A 12,097-nucleotide genomic window follows, 5' to 3' on the forward strand; every position below is an offset into this window, starting at 1 on the left:
TCATCATCAAGCAGCTCTTCAGGTGTGCTTCATTGGGTTTGGAGCTGAAAATACAGGATGGTAGTTCTGAAACACTGGAGACCCCTGCTGTATATCACTGCTTAACAATTGCTCGTCTCATTTTAGTTCTGTATTACAAGAATACTCATATATTTCTAATTACAGATGTCCTTATTCATCGGTACTAGTATGCACTGACTCTGGACGGTCTTCTGGAAAATATAGCTCAAATGAGCCATCATGATGTCCATTTCTTTTGTCAGCCCACAGAATTAATTCAGCATGGGGTTGTGTTTAGCAACCTATTTTTAAACACCTATTTTTTTCGTAATTTCTTAGAACATCTCGGAACTTTTTTTTCTTTTCTTGCTGAGCTTGTTGCAATGCATTATGCATTCGGCCACTTAAAGTCACAAGGCTTGTTTCACAGTAGTTTGTTGTTTATTAGATTAAAAAACAAGAAAAAAAAAAAAAAAAAAAAAAAAAAAAAAAAAATCGCACAAGATGCAACAAATCACACACAAAACACTAACCAGAGTCCATCTGGATCATAAACCATACCTAAAGATATCACGACAGAAAGTTTTAACATTTTTCTTGCTACATCTGATTCACTAAGTGGGGGTCTTTCACCCAACGGTGACAATGATTTTAACAACGATGGATGAAAATATCATCATTTATAAGTATTTTAATAAATATGGCACTAAAGTAGATATTAGCATAATCTTCACAAATCTCTCATATCTTGGTTTGTTTGACCTCCTGTTCATTTTTCTGGTCTTCATCTTTTTCCTCCATTTCTAGCGCCCCCTTCTCTGTCTCTTCTGGCTCGAGTCCCTGCTGTTTCTTGATTTGGGCCTCAATCTCAGCTGGGTCTATGTAGGTGTAGAAATAAGCCATGATGGAGAAGATGATGCTCACAGCCACTAGCAGCGACGCAAACAGCACATACTCTGCCCACTGTGTAAAAAAAAAAAATGAAAGGCATGTTTCACAAAAAAGAAAATTCTGTCATTCATTTTGTTCCCAGGCTGCATGGGAATATATCTGCAGCCTGGCTGAATACGCGTAGCGTGTGTGTTAGGTCATGAGCTCATATGCAGCACCTGTTTGGGAAGCTTTCCCAGCTCTGCCACAATCAGCACAATGATGTTTCCCACGGCGTTGGTACACAACCAGCCGGCCTGCAGCACTGACTTCATGTTCTTAGGAGCCTAAAGACAGGGAAACGCAGCTGTTCAGAGGGAAGCGTTCGGAGAATTGTCTTTGCAGTCTACAGGATATCAAATGACAGATTAAATATCCCGGTGAAGAATACGCTATTAATACCACGTAATATTTTCTAGGACTGGGTCTAGCGACATTGTCAGTATTGTCTAAGGACAAGTCAGCATGAAATGGAAATTATGATCCAATTTGGTCCAAAAATCAAAGCTGGTCATCCAATCATTTTGCAAGCTGAAAACTTACACTTTTCTTGCAATTGATGGGAAATTTATGTTTAAACCTGCCTCCAGCCATTAAAAAAAAACATTAAAACATGGATTGTTTGCTAAATAAGTAAAAAATGTATGAATTCCAATTTTTTTAAACCTGTCATCTTTGGTTTATGAATTGTGTATTTGTTTATGTTTGAACCTATTGATTTTACACCTTGGCTTTTTTATGACTGAACCAAATCTTCGTAAATCTTTTCCGATAATCCGTATCAGATCTAATTCACGTTGTGCGGCATCTAGACCATGTATTTCAAACACAGCAAGAACAGTGTATTGACCAATCCGGTGAAGTGTACTGTTGTTGTACCTGTGAGTATGAGAACTGCAGGCCAGTGACCGAGAACATGACCTCTCCTGTAGTAATAAGGAAGTACTGGGGAATCTGCAGAGCCATGTGGACCGAGTTGGGCTTAATGTCCTCAACCTCTACTATAGACTTGCACTGTACACACACAAGAAGACACATGCACGTATAAACCAGAAGACAAGATATCAGGACCGTATATAAACACCAACTAAGTACGCACCTCAGATGAGAACACGTCGCTGGGGATGAGGAAGGTGTATGAAGCACCGAATCCAAACTTACGGGAAAACTCACACCACTGTTCACCATGTTTGAGCACGAAATCCCGCCTTAGGAGAGAAACCAATCAGATACAAGGATTTGTTCAATTCGGCTTGAAGTGGTATTCAAAACACATTTTAATCCTCTGATGTGGTTGGTCAAAAATGTAGAATGACACTTTTATCCTTCGGGAGCTGACTGGGTTATGAAAAATAGACCAAAACTACGCCAGAATTCAGGTTGTGTGTTTTTAGAGCTGCATGCGCCAACCAAGCAACTGCTACTGAGATGAATGGGAAGGCTAACAATACTTCCTTTTTGATAACTAGTTTTACACAGAAATAATTATGGTTTTGGATGCCACTGTGCACATGACATGGCAACTAGACTCCATGTATTTTAGCATGGAGAGAACACTGTATTAACCAATCAGAAACCGGGACCAATACTATCAATTTTATTAATACAGAATTTAAAAAAATAATACGTGCTGATTGTGCAAACAGTGTCATTGCTGAATATCTCTTAACACGGCAACATTTAGGTCGTGTATTTTCAGGACTGCATGCTCCAGCTGAGCAACTGCTATTGAGATTAGTAAGAAGAGACAATGATTTCACGTTTACCTTAAATAGTAATTTGATACGAGAAATCATCAACTTTGTTAATTAGGTTAAAGGACGTTGGCAATTCAAGTATGTTATTAAACATCAATGAAAAATCAAAAAACGGACTCACTTCCCCTGATTGACCAGCGTGTAGTTAGTAGTGGCTGATGGCTCGATGGAATCCAGGTTAGTGATATTCAGTTCTGCTGTCCAGCCGTTCACAAACCTGCGTGACATGAAACCATTCAGTGAAAGCTGGGTTTTAAGAAGCCGTTAAACCAATCTTAAAGTCCTACCTAATGGCATTCTTTCCTTCCCTTGGTTTGGACTTGACGTCTTCTTTCTGGAGGAAAACAGAAAGGTTATATTTTTCATTTATATCTTACTCTAATGGTTTCCACCAGACCATAATCCTGTATGTTCATTAAAGGAGTCGTGAACCGAGGAACCAAAATCAGAGACATCATTGTCTAACTCTGTTTAGTTTATTTGGTGTCTTTGTAATAAAATTTACGATAATCGCTAGAAATCAAGCGTGCCCAACTAAGCAAGCGAGTTTTGCATGCAAACTTTTTGCATAATTTCTTTAGTCATGATGTCACGATAAAAAAAAAAAAATCTAACAACATCTAACAAGTAATAAATCCAAAATGTAAAAATATATGCAATCTTCTCAATTTTCCTCAAATTATGCAAACATGCAGCTTGTGTTTTTAAAGATTTTTGCACAAGCTACCGCCGTTTTTCTTGAGTTAATAAATCACTCACCAGATACATGATGGCTGGGTCGGAGGGAATGATCAGGGTCTGGCGCCCCCCTTTGATTAAACTGAAAGCTTTAGTGATCACAGGAGTGGTGTTCAAGGACACGGTGATGTCTTGATGGTCGAGCGTCACGTACTCTGCACTGCTCTATAAAAAAAACCAAAAAAACAGGAGAAACGGTGGTGAAACTTTGCAGTGGGCTTCAGTTCGGCTAAAGGTGGCGTGAAATAGTTCAGAAGTACCCCAAAGGACTCTATCAGAAGAGGTTCGTTGGGTGAGATGGTCACATTCAGTGTGCTGCTGTACATGTTCACCACCTTCAGCTGGCTCTCAGAGGACGATGGGAAATTCGGCAGTGTTTTCTGAGGAGCAAAATGACGTGCTGATGAACATCTGCTTTATTCCGTGACATGAACGTGACTCAGACATTTCGCACTCACGTCGATCTCAATCTGGACTAGGGCCGCAGAAACAAACGCCATGGCAGCAAACAGCATGCCAACCGTCATTCTCTTCAAAGGGCTGGAGCAGAAAACACATTCATATCAGCATCACTCTCTCTGCAGTTACGCCAAGAGGTCCGTCGTTTCTCGTTACTTACTAAGTCTTACCTGAAATTGAGGCCACACTTTTGGATGAGAGGGAAAATTAACCGGTCCATAATAGGCACCAGGGTCAGGATCAGGATGGGGTTCACAGTCTGACAGAGAAGAGTTTTCAGTCTAACTGTATACAGGTTTATTTCACGCTACAGTATGTACACTACTGTCAAAAGCCTGGGGCGTGTAAGATTTGACTTAAAAAATTTATTATTCAGCAAAGATTTATATACATTAATATAATATTATCTACTAATTAATATAATAAAGTGACAGTAACAACTTTTTTTTTTAAATAGATGCTCATTTGAAGGAAAATATTAATCATAGTTTCCACAATAAATTTGAAAATATATTGACATAGAAAATATGTGATACTGCGAATATTATTGTTTTTACTGTTTTGACCAAATAAATGCAGCCTTGGTGTGTGCATATAAGAGTCTTCCAAAACAACAGAAAAAGTTTTTTCTTTATTTTGATAGACGCTCTACTAATTATAAGCTAATTTGTAACTACATGTCAACTAATTCTCATTCATTTGCATCTACATGTCTACTAGCTCTCAGAGTAGGGTAGGTTTGGGTTTAATAGAATAAGCTAACATATACTTGTAAAGTTTCATACATAGTATGTTGTATGTATGAAGTTACTGTTAGTAGAATATCTAAAGTGGACTATTGATACAAAGTGTTGCCCAAAAAAATCTAACCAATCTCAAACTTTTAGTGTTGGAATGCAAGGAGCATGCAATGTTTTCCAGTGTACCGTCATTATAATACTAGATCATACAAGTGCAAGATGAATAACTCACCTGACAAACACTTTGATAACAATACTAATGTCACCTGAGCTAGGAGCTGGAAACTCACCTGCATCTGATCTGGCTGCAAGATGAATGCTCCCTACAGAAAAGAGGAAACGACATCAAATAACAAAAAAAAAAACAATACACATTTCACTTTTTCACAATGCAAACGATATTTTATAAATCTCTGCGTATTGAGCCCAGTTCTGCTAAATTTGACATCTTAAATATGACTATAGCCAGTTCATCAGATCACAGTTCATCAGATTAATAACACAAACATAGAGAAAGAGCTGAAATTAAGATGCTTACAAAGTCTCCGCTCATGGTGGTGGCTTGGAGAGTCCAGCGGGAGCCCTGGACACAGTCAACACACACAAACCATTACAAAACACCAGTCCAGCCCTGTGAGAGGTGAGGAATGACAGCTCCTTACCTTCTGATCAAACAGGGTCCAAAACATGGGCAGAGGAATGTAGAGGAACAACACCTTCAACACCATCTTTATCTGAGCGATAAGAAGTTTCTATAGAAGACAGACAAAATAGAGGAATGAGTGTGTGCGCCTCACTATACATGTTTTAAGGGACACGTTTGTTCTTAGTATATCCTCTTTTTTTGTAAAATGGAGAACTATACTTGTTTCAGCATGCAGGATATAGTCATTTTAACTAGTTATATATAAGAACAATATGGAACGTTTCCATAAAGTTAAGCTAAGTAAACATATTTATTCAGAGATGACTGTGGCATACATCATATTTCTCATCGGCCCAGTCCATCCAGTGCTCCCTCTTTGGATACCTGCTGCTTCTGTGCCTGAAACGGTTTTTGATGGCAAACTACAGAAAGAAAAGTCATTATCAGGTTGAAAGCAGTGATTTAAAGAATATAGGAACTATAGGGATAATTCACCCAAACATTCGTGTATTCATATTATTGAAAACTCATTTGCATCAGACAGGGTTTTTTGTAAAGTAAAGTAAAATGAATAAAAGGAAAGCATTTAATTTCAGCAATAAAAAAAATCTAGTTCAAAATATATGCAAAAAGGTATGGCCGACTCACCCCTATGCATTTACACACGGACCACATAATGTTTCCTTCTGGATCAGTTTTGACATACATGCCACTTCCAGCAATGAACACCACTGTAACGCACAATACACATCCCAATCACATACACAGATCAGTGTGTGTGTGTGTGTGTGCAGAACTCAGTCTTACCCAGAGATACGACCATGAGAGCGGCCGGGACCCCAAAAGCCAGAGGGTAACACTGCTGCTGAGTGTGTATGCCACACTGCTGCGCTGCACACACACCGAGAAGAGCCGTTAGTCACGGAGGGAGTCAGGCACTTGTATAACAGAAATGTGTGTGTGTGTGTATGTGTGTTTGTACCTCTGAGAACAGGCGTAATGAGTGTGGAAAGCAGACTTCCTGCGTTGATGCACAAATAAAACACTGAGAAAAACGTGTTGAGTTGGCGACTCTGTAAAGATCAACACACCACAACAAACCATTAGACCGCAAGGGTGAGAAGACGGCGTGAGTGAAGGGAGAGGTTGGGAAGAACCGTACCTGATGTTCCTGAAACTGATCGCCACCGAATGCAGCCACACATGGTTTGATTCCCCCAGTGCCCAGAGCGATGAGGATCAAACCCAGCATGGACAGAGCGCTGAAAGAGAAACCCACCTTTATATATATTCAGTTCTATCAGGGCTGGTTAGTATAGTTCCATTAAACCTGTACAAAAACCTTCCAAAAGCTGGGAAGATCTATATTGGCGTACTATTATTGAAATAATATATATTGAAATACATGACCTATAAGTTCCAGCAGAAATGGGATTCAAGTATATTTAGTATTTAGTACTTGTAGGGGACTCCCATAATGGGGGCTCTTTAAAAGTAGGTCGCTCGTATGATTCATTTTCAGATTTTCAAACACCTTTTGTTTCTAATCAAATGATGCACTGATATGATTGAGTTTAGAGCTGGTCGGTTCGGTTCACCGTTCTCGGCGTGTTGATAGACTCACATGTGGAAGGTGTAGTTATCCGGCGTGCCGTCTCTGTTTGTATCCGTGATGTCATGAATGGTGCTGACGGCCATGGTGACCTGGCCGATGGCGTACACTATGGACAGGTATATGATCGTTCTGAAAACACACAAGACGTGACGCACGCTCGCAGTCAGAAAACGCTTTCACTCTCAAAGACCTGGATGGATCGTGATCCCGTTTTAAAAAGCTCAAAAAACCTACTTGAACTTCCCGAGCCAGGAATCGGCAATGATGGCGCCCAAGATGGGCGTCAAGTAGCACAGCGCCACAAAAGCGTGATAGATGGAGGTCGCAAGGTCATCATCCCAAAGCAGGAAATAGCGGAAATACAGCACCAACACAGCTAGATAAAGAGAGAGCGTGGCTTTATTTAGGAATCTGTTTTTTTCCAATGGGTATGGACTCGGGTCACGGGCAAATGAAATAACATGTGCCAAACTCTAGGTGGCGCTGTAATAATCATATTGTTCATTTATATTTACACACTTAAAAGAAAAACTTCTGTCATTTTCTCATCCTCAAGTAGTTCCAAACCTGTATGAAGATATTTTGAAAAATGTTGCTGTTTTGGGTCACCATTGACTCCCATAGTATTTCTTTCCTACTATGGTAGTCAATGGTGACCCAAAACAGACGCTTTTTTCAAAATATCTTTTTCGTCAAAACAAGGAAATTCATACATGTTTGGAACGACTCAAAGTTCTTAGTTCGCCCAAGAATTCCAACTTTTGAGCGAACTATTCCTCGAAATGGTCATCATCAAGGAAAACCTTACATGATCTAAAAACCTTTTTCTCAAAGATGATCTCAAAGGTGTCTTTTGGTCAGTAATACGATTGTGTCTTCTTGCGTTTCATCTACAGACACCTAGCGCTGGTCAGATGTGCATTTCTTCACGTAGCCTGTAATTACTAACTGACCCCATATCTTCCGAGTACAACATCCAAAAGTCCACCAAACCCAGGACAGATGGACTCCATGGAGGTTTCTGTCCTGTAGGAGTCACTGCACGACTGTCTCAAAAACACTGATGTGCGCCTTCATACTGTTACACGTCGCTGCTACAACATTTGATCACGTACTACTTATATTCGCACGGTATAGGTCTTTTTAAAGCAGTCGCACACACTTACCTCGCATGCCATAGTAGGAAAACCTCTCGCAGAACTCATTAACCACAATAAAGAAAATGCTGATTGGATATCCACAGCACTCAGCCGTCTGTACAAGCACACAAACACACTCCACGTGAGCTGCGAACACACACACACTTATATGCGCATAGTTTATGTAGCACGCAGAATATGGAATATATAATAAAGAGTACATCTAGTGCACAATAACAGCACTATACTGTTATTTTCGTGCAAGATTTTTTTGTCGCTCAAATACATCCTATTTGCAAAATGCAAGAAACAAGCCTCTTGAAAAATAAGTATATTGGTATTATTCAAGACGTAAGGAGCTTTATCAGAATCAAAGTGATAATCTCAGTGATAAATCGATACGTTTACTCACAGTAGCTGTCTAAATGAGAAATATATAGTCCATAAACTGTACGCTGCAGAACATACTATAAACTTTTATTGATATTATAGAAATGTTACGGTTATCACAACCCTAAAATGAAGAAAACACAGTGTTAAGATTTTAATTTTTTTTTAAAGAAACTGCCTTTAAGACATTCATGAAAGTTTTTTCTCGTTTGTATAGACAACTTTATCAAGTACACACAGACACATTGTGACATGACAAAATAGAAATTGAAATAAATCTTACCTTTTTCTTCTTTTTCTTGGTCTCGTCCATCTTTTCGTCTGTGGGATTGAACATGTTTTAGTACACATGCAGCATCACAAACAGCAATGATACACACTCAAGGTCCTCACCTGGCATACTGGAAGTGTGTGAACGTGTGTGTGTGTGTGTGTGTGAGAAGAGACCTGACCAGGACGTCTGAGCAGGTGTGTGTCTTATTAGCATGGACTGTGTCCTGTCTGCTTTATGACATAAACAAGAGCGATAGATAATACTCAGGGGTCCATAGGGTAAAACATCTGCTCGCTCACACTGTGTTTCTACACGGTTTATAGTGGATTAAGTCAACTCAAATGTTTAGATGAAACTAAACAAAACCAAATACAACAATAGGCCAAAAAAAAAAAAAAAAACGACTAAAATAAGACAACACCAAACAAGGCAAAATAAAAGCTACACAATATAAAAAATTAGACACCACTGTACACAACTGAAGTCAAAAATATTAAATATGAAAGCATAGCTTTTATTTGTGTTGTTTGATTTAAGGTTTGTTTATAAAATTGTATTTAGTTTTGCTATTTACATATACATTGTAAATTTTTATTGAAAGCGAGTTAAAAATGAGGGCAATAGAAGCAATCAAAAGCAAAGAACAATTATATGCAAGTGCTGAATTAGTATATTATTAAAGTGATATATTCAAATTACACAAAGAAATGATCGGCGTTTTGTCGAAGCAATAATAAAAGTAGTCTTAGATCTGATTTTCTTAAATTCATGTGGGGAATCGTTACATCACTAAAACTGAGACATAAGAAAAATAACAGAAAAGAAACAAGACTACAAAAAACAACAACAAAAACCAAACACAAAAAAAGTAAAGACGAGACAAAAAAAAGAGAAAAGACAATAACGAAAAAATATAATGAAAAGATTTGACATGACAAACAAAAAATTGACAAAATAAAGCAAAATATAAACAAACAAAAAACAAAATGAAAAAGAAAAACAAAACAACCAAAAGACAAAAATAACCTTCAAAACAATATAATTATGGCAATTTAACGATGGTTATTATATATAAAAAAAAAAAAAACAACTGAAAGAACGTTTGTGAATTTTAATATTTTATTCAAAGCATTAGGGACGATATCAGTTAAAATACAGCAGAGCAGAGACTGTTAAATACAGATAAAAAAAACAACAACAATCACATTCAGCTGTCCCACGGTATAAAAATATTTGCTAAGTGATAATGTAATGTTGAACGTTAGCGTGTGTGTGTCTGCACGAGCTCCGCCGCTCCTCCAGTGAGAGTGCTGACCTCATCACACGGACGCCAAGCACGCTTCAAACCAGTCAAAAACTGAACAAGTAATACAAAATAAACGATGCAGAGTTTTAGAATACGTAAAAGCCTCTGCAGTCAGAGTCATAGTTCGGATGCGAGCGCACAAATAAATGCAGTGGGCTCCATTCTCCCTCTTCTCTGCTCTCTGTGCTACAGCTATTAAAAAACTGGCAAAATGGCCAAAATAAAATACAGTTTTCAATAAAGTCTCCACAGGAAACAGTAGCTGAAATCCACTGGATGAGGCAGAAACATAGAGAAAGCTCCCTCGGCTCTCCTCCGCTCTTTGTGACGTCTGGGAGAGGTGTGACATGAAAGGTCATAAGGTCAGGTTCACACCACCGAAGAGGAGTTTGGCAGGCCCTGGATAGTGGCGGCAGTGGGCGTCCCGCTGATGGCATTGAAGATGTGCAGCGAATCAGGAAGAGGACTGCGCATCCCATCATCCACTGGACTGATCTACGGAGACAAACAAGGAGGATTAGAAACATGCGACACATTACACACCGCTGCAGTGAGGGAGAAAGCCACATGACGTCGGGATTGTTCTCTGCATTTAAAAAAACTAAAAGCAAAACAAAACAGGAATACAAAAAAAGTAAGCAAATCAAAACAAAGGACAACGAAACAAAAAGCCAAACAAAGCAAAGCAAAAAACTAAAAAACAAAAAGCAAAGCAGAGAAAAAAAAAAAAAAAAAAAAAAAACCAAAGCAAACAAAAACAAAGTAAAAAACAAAAGCAAAAATTAAAAGTAAAACAAAACAAAAGAACAAAGCGAAGCACAGCAAAACAAAAAGCAAAGCATAAAAAGTTATTACGCACATTAAAATTTTGTTTTAAATAAACAACAAATATAATTAAAATGAGACAAGACAAAACATTCAAATCTATACAGTTCTTCACATTTCCTTCAATATCTGTGGGGTCAAATCTACAGAAATGTGTTCTGCTGGTGCTGCAGCTGACCTATACTGAGCAATCATATCTTCAGACAATATCATCTTAGAGGATTCATTTCTAAAGATGCATGGGCCCAAATGAATATACTCCCTATGTTATTCGCAGACATCATTTTGGCTGCACTTTCATGATTTGACAATATGAAATGGCAGCTTTCACATAAATCAAGAGTTTACAAATGTATATTAAGTATATAGTAAGAAAAAAAAAAATCATAATTTTAAAAGGAGATGAGATTAGTAGTAGCATGTGCAGAACACAGAGAGTGAGGTGTGAAGCCCGTAGGTTTGTGTCTGTGGCTGTTTTAAGAACGTTTCATTTATAAGAAGTCATTTACCATTCGGTCTGAGCATGAGAGCAAAAGAGGAAAAGAAATAGAGAGAAAAAAAAAAAAAAGCATAAACAGACATTATACATCAGTATCAGAAAGTTTTAAGGGAAAGTTCAACCAAAAATCTGAAAGGTCTAAAACGAGCTTACTTCTTCACTAAACACTATATATGTAGGTAATTATGAATTTTTTATATATATATATATATATATATATATATATATATATATATATATATATATATATATATATATATAGGTAAAATGTTAGTAATTAAAAGAGTTGACAGCCATTGCCTTCTGTGCAGTTAAAAAAAACCCCAAACAAACTGTGAAAGTCAATGGCTACCGTCAACTGTTTGGTTACAACATTCTTCAGAATATCTCCTTTTGTGTTTACCAGAAGGTTTATTAAAAACTATTCGTTGCGTGTCTTACAGGCTCATGCATAATGGTGGACAGCTCTTTCGTGAGATCTCTGTAGTTGGCCTTCATCTCGTCATGATACTCCTGCTGATCTTCTTTAATCAGACGCTCGTTAACACCTAAACCAAGACCGCACGCCTCCACAAACTGCCTGCGAAAACAACACAGAGCGCATCAAAGCACTGGACAGTAACAGACAGGAAAATACAGGATAGGGAGTGTCGTTTTTTTTTCCCAATGCATGCATTTCTTGACAAAATATTTAAGTGCAGAGCTGTAATTTAGTCAAAGGTGGCCATTTTGTAAAGCACAAAAAATAATATGTAAGATTCGAATTACTTGTATAAATT

General features: G+C 38.0%; 2 protein-coding genes across 9 annotated transcripts in view; both read right to left on the minus strand.

Moving 5' to 3' along the window:
- Window positions 1–502: 502 nt before the first annotated feature.
- Window positions 503–8,844, minus strand: slc15a1a (solute carrier family 15 member 1a). Its single transcript, XM_043248520.1, has 23 exons — window positions 8,808–8,844; window positions 8,698–8,735; window positions 8,052–8,139; window positions 7,120–7,261; window positions 6,895–7,014; window positions 6,433–6,532; window positions 6,253–6,343; window positions 6,078–6,161; window positions 5,919–6,001; window positions 5,606–5,692; window positions 5,287–5,376; window positions 5,163–5,207; window positions 4,915–4,947; window positions 4,055–4,143; window positions 3,884–3,965; window positions 3,686–3,805; window positions 3,447–3,590; window positions 2,975–3,021; window positions 2,809–2,904; window positions 2,030–2,138; window positions 1,810–1,944; window positions 1,110–1,217; window positions 503–963 (listed from the first exon to the last, which is right to left on the minus strand). The coding sequence occupies exons 1-23, from the start codon at window positions 8,812–8,814 to the stop codon at window positions 742–744; spliced, it is 2,160 nt and encodes a 719-aa protein (XP_043104455.1). The 5' UTR covers window positions 8,815–8,844; the 3' UTR covers window positions 503–741.
- Window positions 8,845–9,802: 958 nt separating this feature from the next.
- zmp:0000001200 (dedicator of cytokinesis protein 9) overlaps window positions 9,803–12,097 on the minus strand; it is a 51,365-nt gene continuing 49,070 nt past the window's right edge. For all 8 annotated transcript variants that reach the window (XM_043248849.1, XM_043248845.1, XM_043248844.1 and 5 more), the window contains 2 exons: window positions 11,760–11,898; window positions 9,803–10,489 (listed from right to left, as the gene is read on the minus strand). In XM_043248849.1, coding sequence (XP_043104784.1) covers window positions 10,364–10,489; window positions 11,760–11,898 — 265 coding nt within the window. In that variant the 3' untranslated portion in view covers window positions 9,803–10,363. The remainder of the gene's footprint in view (window positions 10,490–11,759; window positions 11,899–12,097) is intronic.

The sequence above is a fragment of the Puntigrus tetrazona genome, chromosome 9, assembly GCF_018831695.1.
Source record: "Puntigrus tetrazona isolate hp1 chromosome 9, ASM1883169v1, whole genome shotgun sequence".
Lineage (NCBI taxonomy): Eukaryota > Metazoa > Chordata > Actinopteri > Cypriniformes > Cyprinidae > Puntigrus > Puntigrus tetrazona.

Bases quoted from the DNA above. Each gene is read 5' to 3' on its own strand.
- slc15a1a (XM_043248520.1), bottom strand. The intron at 7,015-7,119 runs GTAGGTTTTTTG...GTGTGTTTTCAG, and splicing joins TCCTGGCTCGGGAAGTTCAA to AACGATCATATACCTGTCCA. The intron at 3,806-3,883 runs GTGAGTGCGAAA...TTTGCTCCTCAG, and splicing joins TAGTCCAGATTGAGATCGAC to AAAACACTGCCGAATTTCCC.